The sequence below is a fragment of the Urocampus carinirostris genome, chromosome 11, assembly GCF_059441175.1.
Source record: "Urocampus carinirostris isolate Australia breed hairy pipefish chromosome 11, RoL_Ucar_1.0, whole genome shotgun sequence".
NCBI lineage: Eukaryota > Metazoa > Chordata > Actinopteri > Syngnathiformes > Syngnathidae > Urocampus > Urocampus carinirostris.
The window spans coordinates 6469667-6486550 of NC_142359.1; the positions used below are offsets into that span (position 1 = coordinate 6469667).

At 39.6% G+C, this 16884-nt stretch overlaps 1 protein-coding gene across 1 annotated transcript in view; it reads left to right on the forward strand.

The window, feature by feature from the left end:
* st8sia1 (ST8 alpha-N-acetyl-neuraminide alpha-2,8-sialyltransferase 1) overlaps positions 1 to 16552 on the forward strand; it is a 33338-nt gene extending 16786 nt beyond the window's left edge. Inside the window, exons 3-5 of the mRNA XM_088347793.1 lie at positions 2082 to 2191; positions 7944 to 8036; positions 13472 to 16552. Coding sequence (XP_088203919.1) covers positions 2082 to 2191; positions 7944 to 8036; positions 13472 to 13934 — 666 coding nt within the window. The 3' untranslated portion in view covers positions 13935 to 16552. The remainder of the gene's footprint in view (positions 1 to 2081; positions 2192 to 7943; positions 8037 to 13471) is intronic.
* Positions 16553 to 16884: the final 332 nt, after the last annotated feature.

The following is a 16884-nucleotide window of genomic DNA, read 5'->3' on the forward strand; positions in this document are numbered from 1 at the left end:
TGTGAGAAACGGAACGTAAGTGGGTCCTGTCTCTGTTCTGGTCTTGACACAACTAATCTTTGCACTTCCCCGAAAGATGCGACTGTGACTCTGCATATGTTAAGTGCTAAGCTCTAAAATTATACAGACGCTAAGGGTGGTTCTAATGGAAATTGGATGACAACAATGAGTCTTTAATAGGCTCTCAAACACACACAGTTAAAAAATTTCTTATCTGGTCATTCTCCATCAGCAGAAAATCCTGTCAGTTTATATAATGTTGTCTTATTGCTGAGAGAAGCCAGATGAGAAGTGTGCGTATGTGAGTGTTACTTATAAGCCAGACATGTTTTTTGGAAGGATTTGCTCTACACAAGTCAGTAATATAAATGAAGCTGGAAAACACACATCAGACACATACAAACTAAAGTATCTAAAAGCATTTCAATAATTAATAAAACCAAATTCCTTTTGAACTATAATTCATTGTATTTATTATATTGTTCTCTAGTTCTGCCATACTTAACATATTGTGCAGAAGTCTGGGGCAATAATTACTAAAGTTCACTACAGCCATTTTGTCCCCCAAAAATGTGCACATACACAGGGTAGGCTAATATTTTATTCCTGCAGTCCAAATTATTAAAATTGGATGATTTATTAAAACTTTCTTTACTTCACAGCTGCTATTTAAGGTCAACAAAAATATGGTGCCAGAAAACATCCAAAAATGATTTATTCAGAAAGAAGGAAATTATAACTAAAGGGGCTGTAGTAAATTCAAAATCCCAAAGATGAGAACCACCAGGAAAAGGATGTGTGTGTCTGTGTGTGGAGTCAAACTTTGGAACAATTTACAAGACGAGATCCAACAATGTCCAACTATTCACGTGTTCAAATCTAAATACAAAAAAACATTACTGGCGGAATACAGAAATGAAGCAAATGGGATATGAGTGATATTGGAGATTGGAAATACTGTGTTTTAAAACTATGGTTCGCTTTGTTATTGTTGCTATTGTTGTATCATAAATTTAATAATAATTATCATTGCTACTGTTATTATCATTGGTGTCACAATGAAATTTAGTGACTAGTAGGATTATAACGTTAATAGATGGGTACTACGATGATTAGTGTGTAAAATATGTGACTATTGTTATTATAATTGTTGATATCTGACCTTTTGTAATTTGTGTATCCTTGAGATTGTGTTGTATTTAGACACAAAAGAGGAACTATCTATAGAATATAATTAATGGGGAAGATAAAGGGGTAGGGAAAATGAGCGTCTGCTTCATACTACCCCTTTTCGAACATGTTAACATTATTTTGTTATTGTCATTGTTTTTGTCCTGTTTTTATTTTAATGTTCGAAATAGTTTTCATTCTATATGAAGACCCCAAAGTATATTACAAAATTACTGGGATACTTTTAGCACTCTGATTTCTATATATACAAGTCAAGTCATTCTTTTTTTTTTTTTTTTTTTTTAATTTGTATAGCCCTTAATTACAAAGCGTCTCAAAGGGCTTCACAGGTTATTACAGACTATTTTTTCAGACTATTATTACACCATCCCCTGATCTGGAACCAACATGAGGGCAAGGGAAAACCTCAACATGAGGAAAATGAAGAAACCTTGAAGGGACCGCACATGTGGCATCCCCCTTTCAGGATTACAGCAAAGGATGTTGCAATCACCAATAATACCAAACTGTATGTAACATCCTATATGCTGACATTTCTTGGGTAATTTTTGTGTAAATTATAACTATAACCTTATCCTCCTTGTTCTATAACCTTATCTTCTCTGTTCCTTTATCTTCTTGGGTTTTTTACCTCACTGTGAATGTGTGAAACTGGAGTGTCATGCCCAATTTCGTTGTCACAATATGTTAACCCATTTTGTAACAATGACAATAAAGCTATATTCTATTCTAACAGAGATATTGTCCACGGAAATAATAGGTTATTCATATGCTATAGAGTAGCATATAGGATAGAAGTGTGTTTTAAATATCGTTTCATTAAAGTGACCCCAAACACCATAAATTGGGGCATTAAACTTGATCCAAAACACATTTCGCTTATTTTCCAGGCCAACCCTCTTCTCCTCCCTCTCAAGAAGTGTGCAGTGGTCGGCAATGGTGGGATCCTCCGGCACAGCCAGTGCGGCCGAGACATCGACCAGGCAGACTTTGTGATGAGGTAACCTCCGTCCCTGTCCGGTTTGACTTGTTGTTCCGCCTATTTGAATGAATTTTTGCATAGACAAGAAAGCAGTTTGTCACGTACGACCAATGACTGCTTGTCTTGGCCATTTGTGAGCCAGAGTAAAATTCACTTGCCTGAAACATAAAGGGGGTTCGTTCAGGTGCTTGAAATCCGTGAAAATGCTTCAATTTTAATGTGCTTGAAGTTTGATGAAGCGCTTGTAAATTCTTGAAATTGTTGCCATGTTCCTCGACAGTCTGACTCAGACCGGGGGTGTCAGACTAATTTTAACTCTGGGGGGGCTACACGATAGAACAAACATTATCTCGGTGGCCAGACTAGTACCACAGAAAGAAATAAGGGAAAGAGAGGAAGCGTAAAGCATGAAAAACAAAAGATAAAAAGAGAAAGTAATAGAGGGGGGAAGCAAGAGAGAAAAGAGAAGAGAGAGAGAAAGGGAAAGCAAGCAAGAGAGAAAATGAAAAAAGGAAGAGTGCAAATAATGTAAAAAGACAGAGAAAGACAAAAAAAGCGAGACGGAGAGAAAGTGAAAGAAATACAAGTACAGTGTTTGTGAGAGGCACCTGGCTTTGGCAACATCAAGTGGACATATTTCAACCTGCAGCTCGTTTTTCTCTCGCGCTTCCCTCTGGGTTGTCTTGTGGGCCCGATCCAGCCCGCGGGCCGCCAGTTTGACACTGCTGCTAGAGCAGGGTTGGGTAGGGTTACTTTAACAGGATTACTTTCAATGACTTTTGGATTACTCCAATACCAAATATGCTAATAAAAGACAAAATAAACTAAATATAAATCAAATGATGACTCACAACACGTGGTAAGCTTTCTCTCCTGGCTTTGATCTCTTTGATCTCCGGCAAAACAAACATCAAATGCGACAGAAACAAAATGAAAATAAATCCAAACAGCTTGCCAACATCATTTTTGCCGTTCCATGTGTTCCATTACTCCCCAAGCCTGCACAAAATTTAGTAATTTTATTCATATTTAGTTTATTTTGTCTTCTATTAGCATATTTGTTATTGGAGTAATTCAAAAGTAATTGAAAGTAATCCAGTTAAAGTAACCCTACCCAACCCTGTGCTCGAGGCGATACATTAAATCAAGAAAAATCAAACAAGTTTGCTTATAAACGACGCCGACACAGCTCTCTGGAAGCTTCGCTTTGCCATTACATGTCCTTATACCCTCGTGATTAATGGCAGCTGGCATTGGTTTGTATGGTGTCATGAGAGGTTTCATCGCCCCCTATAGTTGCATTAGGACAAGTGCGTCAGGCCAAGATGCTGGGTAGGGGAGACATTGGAAAACTGCCTTTAAAAGTGTTTAAAAAGTGCTTGAAATTCGCCATGAAAAAAGCGTATGAACCCTAGGGTGATGGAATTGATTTAGATACTTAGTTTTCAAGGGCTAAAAGTGTTTCGTTTATTGTAATTTATTTATTTTGTGTGTGTGTGAGAGATGCTTGAAATAGTTGCAGTGTTTCTGAAGTTTGCTTGGAAATGACGCCAACACTGCTACCTGATGGCTTCTCTTTTCCGCGTGATTAACGGCAGCTGGCATTAGTTTTTATGTCACTGTCTTGTGAAGAGTCATCACCTCTTACGCCCAAGAGAAGTGCATGCTACACATAAATAGGGCACTGGGAAATGTGAATTCGTGCAAGGCATACGCTGTCACTGTTGCCATGGTGCCCAAATGGTCCCGCCCGTGTGGCGCCAGCTGCGGCTCGTTGACGGATTGGCTTTCCGTCTATTTAAGCTCAGTGTTCTCACTCTTGTCAGTCCGGCAACGAACCTCTGCCCCGTAAGACGTGGGTTCTGACTCGCTCCTGTTTCCTGTCCGGTATTGTTCCCGGTTATTTTGTCCTGTTTAATACCGGTTTCCAGTTTCGTTCCCGTCCTGTTTATTTCCGATATACTGTTTTGATGTCCCGTCCGTCCGGTATCGACCCCATCTGTCCGATATCTGCTCGGGCAATTGGTATCGATCTCGTCGGCCTCTGGCTTCCTATCGTTCCACGCCAGACTGCTACCGAACGGGCATGACTCCCCATTTACCGTAAAATAAAAGGATTGTGTGAGAAACGTCACGCATTTGGGTCCTGATCCTGTTCTGGTTCATTTCATACTCATCAATTCTGGACATATTACAGGCCACACAAACATTTATAGCAGCGTTTTCCAGTATTAAATTGTAACGGGAGGAACTTCCTGCAACTGAAATTGTAAGCTACATGTAATCGTCAGTCAAACAACTATATGCAGAGAGATTTGTTTCAAAAACAAAAATATTCGTGATTTAAATCGAGATTTAAATAGAATTTGTCTCGATAAATGCAAAGTGAAAAACATGTTTACCGTAAATTCCGGACTATAAGCCGCTACTTTTTTCCCAAACTTTCAACCCTGCGGCTTATTCAGTGATGCAGCCAATTTATGTCATTTTTCTAACGGTCACCAGCGGCGCTCGAGTATAAAAGGTAAGATTTAGACTGCAACTTCTTAGCTTGTGCACAAATTAAATTAGCGTAGACATATCCTCATCATGCAAATTGCAAAGAGAAAGGCACATGAGCAACTTTCAAGCTAAACGCAATCGAGCAGTCCGGTAAAGAAGGAAACAGAGCGTGTTAAGGAATAAGGGAGCGTGGGACGACGTCTGTATGACAAAGTCTCTTTCCCATACTGAAAGAAGACGACTTTGATGACGTCTGTTATAAGGAGGATGATGATGGTTTACCGTGGTTTCGGCAAGTACGGTATGTTTTTTGTTTTTTTTAACAGGCTCCTTTACTGATTCGTGAGTGTGTTTCTAGTAGCGTTTTGCTACCCTTCACAGGCACGGTTTGGGATGAAAGTTATAATATTATTAAAGCTTTGAAAACTCTCGGTGTACCGTCTTTTTTTGTAAATATGTGTAACCGTGTATAATATGTATTAACAACTCTATATTTTTGTAATTTATTTTTTTTAGAAACTTATTCTGATATGTTTTGTACGAGCAAATGAGAAAGAAGGGGCGGGGCAAACGCGGCCTGACGGGAAGTGGAGTAAAGGTGAGACGTGTTTGTGGACGTGGCCGACAATAGTGGATATGTATTTTTCCCACTCTTACCGTTGGAAATATACACTTTTTTCCTTGGATTACTTTCAATGGGCACCCGGACTCTGCAGGTCTGCATTAAATGTTAAGTACCGGTATCAATTTCCGTTCATTTACCGGCTGTGTTTTTTTGGACTGTATCGGGTTTGAGTTAATTTTGTGTTTGCATTGCGTATTTTCAATATGGGCGCATGCGGCTAATATACAGGTGCGGCTTGTGTATGTACAAAATCGGTTTTCCTCCCGAAATGTGGTGGGTGCGGCTTATAATCAGGTGCGCTCTATAGTCCGGAATTTACGGTAAATTGCATATATTTGCCTCCCTGCAAAATACACAATTCTCACCAGATTTTTTTTTCTTTTAAGGATACTGGAGAAAATGGAAAATAAGCTAGTGCTTTAGTACACAGGTGTCTGAACCCTGTGCACAAGGAAGTTCTGCTTGTTATACTTGCTAGTTAGTAAGACACATCCCAAATTCAAGCCAACAACAATATGAAACAAGTCGCACAAGTTTGACACCTCGAGTTGACACTCGGCCAAACCAGTCGCATAACTCCTGAAACAGTTGTTTAGTTCGCATACTTTTCAACTCTCAGCCTCAATCCTGTGATTGATTATTGCAAAAAACCCTTATTAGGCGATAATAAACCATACAAACGCAGCACCTCTTTAATTACAAGAGACTGTGTAGAAGGCTGCGAGAATATTGACAATCCACAATGACGTTTTCGTCTGCTACCAGAGACTGAGACGATCTGGATTAGAACAAAAATAGAGATCAGTCTTACAAAAACTTGGTTGGTTTTTAAGCCTCCTCTTGTGTAAGGCTTGCCATTGATCCGGTTTTGTATTTTAAATGGCGGCGCAGTGGTTAAGCACGTGTGTGGCACAGTTCTAAAGTCTTGGGAACCTCCTGTGTGGGTTCAAATCCAGCTACCAGCCTACCTGTGCGGAGTTTGTATGTTCTCCCCATGCTTGCACACTCCGGTTTCCTCCCACATTCCAAAGACATGCATTTCAGGTGGATTGGCCGGTCCAAATTGTCCCCAGGTGGGAATGAGCAAGCGAGTAGTCTGTCCCTGTGTGCCCTGCGATTGGCTAGCAACCAGTTTAGGGTGTCCCCTGCCCACTGCCCAATGATTGCTGGGATGGGCTCCAGCACCCCTGCAACCCTACTGAGGATAAGCGGTGCAGAAAAATGAGATGAGACAAAAAACACTGTTTATTGCATCAAAGCTTTGTTAATAATAGAAACGTGTATTCACTAACTTATTTAATGATCACATTTTAATTGTTACATATGTACTTTCAGGATTGGTTTGGACCCAGCTATAAGATTATAAAACACTAACTACCCACCAAAACTGAAATTATAAGTGGACTGTCCATTCCACACTGAGACAGCCAGCCCCTCTCCCACTCCTGTGAGCTTTAGGGTTTTATTTTTCCAGTATATAAACACAAAAGTAGAGGACTTGTCGAGACATGCAAGATTAATTCACTATAAAGCTTGTTATTTTTACAGTATTTATTTAATGTCACTTCAGAACTTTTTAGATGAAAGTAAGCCTGTTCTCAAAATCTGGGCAGTGTCAGAACCAGAACAGAAACAGGATTGCGTTACGTTTCTCATAAGTGGACTGCGGCCATGATCCGGTGTTCACAGGATGCGGTAAGCCAGTTGCTCCCGTACTCCGATTCTGATCCGAACACGGAAGTGGATCTTCCGTAGCGAGCAATGGCGGTGTCAGGGACGGAAAAACTGGTCGGTAGCTGGGCCTGGGAGAGCAAAAACGTGGTCAAAGTCAGAAACAGGTTGTAAGTCGGGACGGGATAGCAGACGTGGTCGGAATCAAAACGGGTCGTAGCCAGAGGCAAACGGGAGCAAAAACCGGACAGGCGGGTCAAAAAAGGCTTGCCTTGTAAAAACCGAGGTTTGGAGACGGACTGACAACAGGAAACAGACAGGACTGGGTTTAAATAGTGCAGCTGTTGGCGCCAAATGAGCGGGCACAGGTGATTCACATCTGTAATCATGGCAGCCAGCCCTGGATGCTAAAACCAATATATGGAATTTATAATTTTACACTGGTAAAGCTGCAAGTGGCCTCACTAAGAAAAATGGTGAAAAGGTGTTGTCTTTGATATGACTGTTAGACTGCAGGACCACAATGTCACTGTGACCATTTTTTTCACCAGCTATGACCTTGGTCAAGAAACTCTGTGGGTGAAACTGATAATAGTGGGAATGTAATTTTTTTTAAAGCGGATTCATTTTTAAAATTTTTCAAAATAAAAATGGAGAGGTATACTGGCTTAAAAAACCCAGAGACCCACACCAAAAATAGATAAAAGAACAATATTTTCATTGATTACAGAGCCAAACAAGGTAACTTAGAGACAAGAAGGGGATGGTGTAATATTGTTTTTATTGTATTTTACAGCTGACTGAAGTCACGAGTCGCTGCAGACTGCCTAACATGTGACCTGTTACTTAAGCTAACACAAGAGGAGGGTTAAAAAAACAAAAATGCATGAAAGCGTTCAAGTTGACAAGTATGCACTTATGCTACCACTCGACATTCTGTAACAAAGGCATTTTCATTTCTGTGCGTTACAGGTGTAACCTTCCGCCTCTCTCCAAGGAATATGTGGAGGACGTGGGCACTAAAACTCACTTGGTGACAGCCAACCCCAGCATCATTGAGAAGAGGTGAGACCACATCAATGACCCATCTACAAATAAATGAAGGAATAAATAAATCAAAGTCTAAATGTGGCTGGGCACCATTAGAGAATTACTTGCGTTGAGACATTAAACTATTTTTGGGTGGCCTGGGAGAGTATGTCTTACTGTGAAAGCTACTGAGTTAGCAAACCCAAAAATGCCATGTCACCTTTTTTAAAGCAGTTTTCACATCTGGGGCAACCTACCTGACTGCGTGTAAAAGATGGTGTTGATGTTCAATGTCTTTCCGGGGAAAAAAAGCTGATTCGACAAAACAAATACCGTATTTTCCGCACTCTAAGGCGCACCTAAAAGTCTTAATTTTTTTCAAAAGCTGACCATGCGCCTTATTTATGGATCAATATTAAGTCGCAAAGTCTTGCAACTAATGCAGCAGCCGCCGACTAGATTTTCCCCCGAACGCCAAGTAGTCCGCGGTGTATGCTGGGATTTATTTACCGGTGTTTCATTGGCTAACCAATGTGTCAATCATCATTTGAATCGATCACTATTGGCTAAAGTTATTCGGAGGTCAAGGGGCGGATCCTTTTTATCATTTACAGGCTGGCATAGGCTTAAGCTGTAAAACAAAGCCTGCAATTGGCCGAAAAAGATTAATGCGTATAGCACATGGTTGACGGCATACTGAAAGCATTTTTTTACTATTCAGTATTTGTAACTATTTTATTCTCCTGGATTTACTAAACTCATGGATATAAGCGGACAATGGCTGCATATTATTATTGAACACAACAACTTCGGTGAGCTACTTCGGCTATATATTTTCCCTGTATCTTGTTTCAGACTGAACTCGATGTTTCTGTGATAAGCGGTCCAGATAATGGATGGAATGGAGTGTCTATTTTTAAACTAAACTCAATTCCAAGTGTTTATTGTCATATGCACAGTAAAGTTGCAAGCAAAAAAGAAAATAGAAACTAAGGAATGGTTGGCATTTCTTGAATCCCAAGACTTTAACCTTCCGAATGATGGAACGATGCATTTGAGTGACATTGTACGGACATTGTAGCGCCTTATAATCCGGTGCGTCTTATGTATGTCAAATATAGGACCAGAAACTATTTTTTCGGGGTGCGCCCTATAACCCGGTGCGCCTTATCGTGCGGAAAATACGGTACATGCAGCAGATGTTTTCACCATAATGTGTCCTAGAATGTCTCCGGTTAAAGTATTTGAAATTGCCTAAAAAATGTGTTCAAACCCTGTTAAGATTCCCCCAAAATGGATACCTTTTAATATTATGAATAATGTACTTGAATATAGTTTTAAAATGTTATATTTGGACAAAAAAAAACACAGAATGAACCTTGTTGGGCAGCTACAATCTGTTCCAGCGTTGATAGCTCTACTCTTGATGGCTGTCTTAGAAGATGGCCTTGTTCCTGCCCAATACTGATACCAATTCCAGTGTCTGAAACTCATGACAAAGTTACCTGCCCCATTTTTCACAACTTGAAACAAAATAAGACGACTAATTGCAAAAAAAACGTTGTTGCAAAGGTTTAAAGATTTATAATCCGAATATAAAACGGAACAACTCTTTAAGTTTATTAAAAATCTACTAGTAACATTCATTGCATGTATATGACATCGCTGTTTTCCATCAGCCATCAGTATGTACCTGTGTTTACTCATCTTCATTCATGCGATGTTCTACTACAAGCCACGTGAACTCCTCTGTCCACGATGCTCTTAATGCACGTTTACGTTTTGTAGCGTCATCAATTTTGTTAGCTTCTTTTGAATTTTTCTCCTGGGGCTGAGGTTTTGGCTTCATTCCTAACCACTTATCCATTTTTTCGGGGTTCTTTGTGCGTCTACTTTGGAAAATTATATGCAAATGCACGACCTTAAAAGGCTTGGGAAAGTACGGAAGCGGGAAGTTATTCGATGCTGGCTTCTGATCGGCTGCCGAGCCTGCAAATTGCCAAACGAACAGAAATTCCGAAATTTCCAAACCGAGCATTTCGAAATCGGAAGAAAGCAAACGTTTTCGGTCACCCTTTTGAAAGTTGTACGCCCGACGTAAATGATGGGCGTCCGGGCAGATGTTATTTCAGTCACTGCCAATTCCCTATTTCTGAAATCAAGGATGGGCATGTAATGATGACGTGTGATATCAAACCTAATTTTAGTAATTTTACAGAATATCGACATTGGTTACAAGTTCATGTTCGTCCGAAAAAATGAACATTGCCGTTAATTTAACTTAATTTGAAGAAGAAATGCTGCATGACTGTGTGTGGGTGGAAATGGTTATAATCTCAACCTTTAAATGTAATGTATTTTCCAGACTATATGGTACACTTAAAAACCAGAAATTTGAAAGTGCACCTTAATGTTTTGACTGGTAAATAAAACTGGAAATGCATCCAGCATTTATTTTTGTGTGTGTTACTGAACGAGGATTTGCGGGAAAGAACTGCGGCTAAGCTAACAACTCTCTTAATGTTTGTCACCAATGCCAAATCCATTATCAACGGAGGAATTGGAGATGGAACTCGTGGGAAACCGCTGCATTGGAATTTGTAGTCGAGGTTACTTGATGCTAGTGTGCAGCTAGCTATTCTCTCAATGATTTTTGTAATCCACTGCAAGGTATGTACACCTATAGGTTCTTCAAGGAGCTTGGAGAAACAAATAGTGAAAATGAAAATCTTTGAGCATTTACACCAACACGCAACATTTTTTACAGAATATTGTGTCGAATTGAATAATAATGGGGTCTAGTCAAGTTCAGTGGTAGGGTTCTATCTTCAGAGTAACTCCCAATCAATGTTGATTCCAAGGTCTCCAGAGAAGATGACTGGAGCTCCCAAAACCTGACAAAGCTATGGATTCTTTCCTGATTGGAATGTTCTTCATATGGCTTCCCAGGGTTTCGGTAGACCTATTTTTTTTCTTTTTAATCTTTCACAGAATTGTGAGGAGTGCGATTGCGACATCTCCCTTAATGGTCTTAAGCGCAATTTTCAATATCGAAAATAAAACTTCCAGTTTCCAAAATTAAATTTCACTAAAACGCAAAATAGAATAGAATATACCTTTATTGTCATTGTTACAAAATAGGTTGAACTAATGTGACAACGAAATTGGACGTGGCGCTCCAGTTTCACATTTTACAATGAGGATAGACGAGAACAAAGAAGATGTTTGTCTTGTCCTTATTGCAAGCTTTGTTTTTCTCCGGAGGGAGGTGTATGAGGGGGTGAGGGACAGACAGAGATGGTCGGATCCAGCGAGGTGGGGGGAGGGGAGAAGCTCTGTACGCATGTTTGATGTTACTGTACACACGGTCCAGTGTTTTCCCCCTGGTTGCACAGTCCATGTATTGAATGAATTTGGGAAATACAGTCCTTAAGCATGCCTGATTAAAGTCGTCAGAGACGATAAAAGCTAATAACTAAAACTAACAAATTTAAAAAAAAACTATTTTCTTAACCCCCTTTTCTAGGTGGGTTACACTTTTTCTCTGAAAGAAGGCCTCTAATTTCATTGTACTTATGTAGAAAAGTAAAGACGACAGACGCTGCCCTATTTATGAACGAGATGGGTTCTGGACAATGGTTCGCAAGTTGCTTCAATGCTATATTTTGTATGATTAAGACTTCGATAAGTAATCTGTATTGTTCTGGACTAGAAATAAACATTTCATAAAATAATATGCTCTATAAAGTTAAGTATAACTTACTTTTGGAGGATAGGCTTCAAAAGGTCCTTCTCCGTGTTAGAGAGTGGCTGAAAAAAGCGATCCAACCATTTTCTCAACCGCATCAATCTTTCTTATTCCACTTTCGTTTCAAAAGAAACGTCTCGCCTCTTCTTTACACTTCACACCAACCACATTGAATGGATGTACGAGATATTAAACTATAAAAATGTAAAAGTTCTTAGCTTGCTGGAGATACAGTGTGGAATGTTTACACACGGATTAGGAAGAGGAAGCAGATTTCTTCTTCGGTGTGGATGCTGGGTGACCTCTCACAGCACCACACGCCGGTAGTGGCGGAAAGAAGCACTACAGGAATGTCCTGTTGGTGCACACAATACAAAATCTAACTTACAACAATGTCCAGATCAATGTTCTCTCTAATTTTTCTTACGGGTCTGAGCGTTCACACAAAGTCGGTGAGCAACGCTTGAAACAACAGTGAGCAACCATAATCCCAAGTGTGGCAAGATAATTATCAAACATGTCCAAAACTTGACATCAAGTTACATTTTGCTGAGTTTCCGGCAATGCAAAATTATTTTTCATGAATTGACTCATGTACTATTGCAAAAGTTGTACGGCCTACAAACGTGGTTTGTTCTTACAATTCTTTCACAAGAAATCCATTTCTTTTTATTTCCTGATATATTTTGTCGCATATTAATAACATTTTTGGGGGCTTATTTGGTCGGTTGTAAGATACAGAACTGTACTTAATCACATTTTTTAGTGGAAGTACAATGTTGGCAACAAGATTGACTTGGTATAATTGGAAATTATTTAAATGCAACACAAACTTTCTTCTTTTTCTGTTTTTTTTTTCAATTTTTTTTAATCCCTTTTTAAAAAATCTCATTGTTTTTTTCCTAGCTGTTCCTTTTTTTCTTTTTGTTCTCTATTTACTTTTTTCCTTCATTTCTTTTCTTTTTTTCTGGCTTTTTTCTAAATTTTTACTTTTTTTGTTTTTGTTTTTTTTTCTCAGCTTTTCACTGCTTTTTCATCTTGGTATTTTTTTCTTTTTTGTTCTATTCCCCCTTCCTTTAAGTCATTTTGTGCATAATTCTACATAAAATTTGGTCATGTTGGGATTAAAGAAGCAAAAACAACCTGTAGAGCCGTTTAGGACCCAAAAGAGCCGGTTCCTTTTAGTGAGCAGAGCCGAAGAAGTCTGTTCTCGACAAACTCTATTAACTTTACTCAACTTCGTTGTACTTCGACTCGACTTCAAAATATCGCATTTAGGACACAACGTCAGGGGAACCCGTGTATTTTTACCTTCATGCACTGTAACTTTGACTTAAGTCGCTTCTTAATTAGCAATTTTGAGCCCTCATTTTTGTGCGCTGGCTAGATTTTCTTGTGCGCTGAGAATGTGCGAGCGCGCGCAGCTTAGAGGGAACACTGGTCCAGATATTTTTTGACATCTGGGGAAATAATGATCGTATCTACAGTTTTTCGTAAGTCCAACGGTCATAAGTAGGGGACAGTATGTATTTAACTGCAGTTCTGTGCTTTTATTTGTAGATATATAATTGTTATTTCAGCATTTTATATTAAGGTGAAATTGATCCTTTGTGGGCTTTTATGAAGATGCAACGCTTTTTCGCGGGGGATTCTGGTCCCCATAAACCATGATACCTGAGGCATCACTGCATTGCGAGTTGTTTCTAATAAAGCGTTTCTCCAGATTCCAGAACCTGATGTGGTCCCGCAAGGCCTTCGTGGACAGCCTGAAGGCATACGGCTCCGGCTTCGTTTACATGCCAGCCTTCTCCATGCGTCCCGGCACCGACCCGTCTCTGCGCGCTTCCTATGCGCTGGCCGATTCTTCGTCCGAGCTTACCATGCTTTTTGCAAACCCTGACTTCCTGCGCAACGTGGGCCAGTTCTGGAAGGCGCGAGGTGTCCACGCCCGTCGCCTCTCTACCGGCCTCTTCATGGTAAGCCTGGCACTGGGCCTTTGCGAAGAGGTGAGCGTCTACGGTTTCTGGCCCTTCTCCTCGGATTTGTCGGAGCAGCCTATCAGCCACCATTACTACGATGACGTGCAGCCCTACCGCTGGATCCACACCATGTCCGAAGAGTTTGTGCAGCTGTGGGATCTGCACAAAAGTGGAACCCTGCGTGTCAATCTGGGACGCTGCAGTTGAATGGCAGCCCTTGTATAGTCTTGCCTTTTTCGAGGACCCGAGTGCAACGACACGAGGGGCCCATGAGCCAAATAAGAACTCCATGTGGTTTAACCGAAGGCAAGGACGGAAGGACCTAAATGGCTTTCTGGAAGAGGAAGATGTGCTGGAAGGAAATATCCCTGCCTTTCAGGGCGGTTGCCTTTGGAAAAATGTTTGAGCATTTATTCAATATTCTACTAGTGCGTTGAATTGTCCATGACATAAAGAATCCATTTTAATACTAAAATGATGCAGAATCAGTCCTGACAGTTTAATCATATGGCTGGTACTTTTTCATTTAAATGTTAAACCTTGGGATGGAAGCATACTACAATAAGCTTTTGAGCCTGTGTTGATACAACCCCTCTTTTAAGGTATACATACTGGCAACAGTGGCTGATACCAGTATTCACTATTATTTGGTGAACGTTTTTAACATGGAACTTCAATAGTGTGGTTAATCTTGTGCAATTATGGGAAGATTTTGAGGGATTTGGTGGTGATTTATTCAAAATGAGAAAAAATTGGGGAATTCAAGTATTTTTTTTTGTACTATTGGTATCAGCATCTGGTGTCTTTGAGTATATATATCAGCAAAAGAGGTAATGTGCATCCGTAATCAAAACCTTGGGTGATAAAATCAATACTTGCTTATCCAACTGAGTTTTCAGTTTCACAAAGGCTACAAAAAAGTTATCTACTGTGCACATACTTAAATCGGGACGTATCCGAAAAAAATATCTTTAAAATATTTGGTACAGGCCCAACTAGTCCAAATACTGCATTTTAACTATCGTAGGGATGAACTGGAGAACCAAATGGAACTCTGTTATCTGAAGGGGTGGACATTTTGTAACTCGCTGCCCACTTAAAGGACAATTAAATTGCTCATTGCTCTGTAATGACCAATTCTAAGCAACTTCAAGGCAAGTTTCGAAAGGGCCACTCCATTATATTCAAAGGTTTGAGTTGTATATCGCAGTAGTGCTGCTCTTACACAAGTGGGCAGGCGTAGAAAGTACTACTGCTGAAGTAATTTCCCACTATGACAAAGGTTTTCTCCTGCATCCTCAGCTTGGACATCATAGTCTCATCCATTTTTTCCACACATGGAGAACTTGCCGTCTCTTACATGCAATGTTTTTCTCTATCCCCTCTTCTCTGCGCACTAGTAGAATGTCTTTATCTTCCTGATCATTTTTTTTCTCAGTTTTCTTTTCATTTCCCTCTTCTACCATGCAATACTTGCAATAGTACAACTCAACAATATGACATTGCTCTGCTCTAGTACAACACATCTTACTCATATTGTCCTTTCACTGCATTTTTGTGACTTAAGACCACTACGGCACACCAGAATGACCATATCTTGCTAATTCAATTCCTTTTCCAATAACTTGCTATTTATTTTTTTGCACTGGTTTAGTGACAAGTTGTTTCTATACTGTGCCACGACTCTTTTCATTTTGCTATTGTGTGACATTACCTTGCATTGGTCTTAAAATCGACTTTTTTTTTTAATTTTATTCCACTCCTGAATGACATGATTGCACTCTTGTAGTACGAGTACTGTTAAGTTATGAGTAAGGCAAAACGTTCACCTGTGAAGGACCACAAATTGTAAAAGTTGCATTGTATTAGGATTTTGATGCCATTGATGGCGGGAGTAGCATACAATTGTTAAGTTTACCTCATTCGTAGGTAGTACGCTATAGCTATTCAATGTGTGTTGCGACCATTGAGTTAAAGACACAAAATAAATGCCCAAAAAGCTTTAAGTGGTGTGGTGTAATAAGCATGCCTGGCTCACAATTTTGAGACCCTGGGTTTAAAATCTGTTGCTTGAGTGGGATTTTTCTCGCCCACATTGCAAACAACGTGCATGCTTAATGGTTGTCCATCGGTTTGAACGAGTGTCGTTGGATTGACTGGTTAACAGTCCAAAGGTCCGCCACCAACTGGTGATAAATAAGCGCAAAAAGGAACTGTATGGATTGATTTTCCTGCTTTTTTGTTTTTCCATGCCTGAGCGTCCGATGAATTTTTGCAGATGTCAGACAATCCCTCGCAAATCATACCCAGGAAGGGAAAAACTGCTATTGCTCAGGATCCTTGAAGAATCCTTTCCAAGCACACATTTTTTTGTCGCCAATGGACTTCACACTTGTTTAATAAGCTTTGATTTGTATTTTTTTTTTATTATTGTGTTTTTGTGCACGTGCTCAAGTTACAAAAATAGAGGGATAAAGGTGTATTTGAGAACTGCTGACATGTTTTTGTACAAGAATGTGCCATATCCTTGTAAATTCTCCTTGACTATTTTGTAGTTTTGATGAAGGTTGAGTGCCTTTTGTTTTTTTTTTAATCGGTTGTGAATGGATTCGAAGGTTTTGGGCATGATGTATTTCATTAAAGGGAACAAAAATGTAAAGGTGCTTGCGAGAGAATGGTACTTGGTGGCATCATGTGACTTGCTGTGTTGGTAAATTGTTAATGTATGTTCTCATTCCATCTTGTTTGGTTTTAGGGGTTGGTGGGATTTGAGGGGAACTGCAATGTGATTTTGGGATTCATATTAAAGCTTCATTTTCCAGGCATTGACTAGCTTCTTCCTCATATGATATGCCTCTGATTCTCTGGTATAGTTTTTATCTAGTTGTGTAGATCTACAGGTGGACAGGTTATTAGAATGTCACTTCTGCTTGATTATCTCTATTTTGGACAGTATGAATATTTTAAATAAGGGGAAAACTGCCAAAATAGAATATTAGTTGTTTACAAGGTTGGGTAGGGTTACTTTAACTTGATTATTTTCAATTACTATTGGATTACTCCAATACCAAATATGCTAATAAAAGACGAAAGAAACTAAATAGGAATAAAATGACTAAATTTTGTGCAGGCTTGGAGTAACGGAATACATGGAACG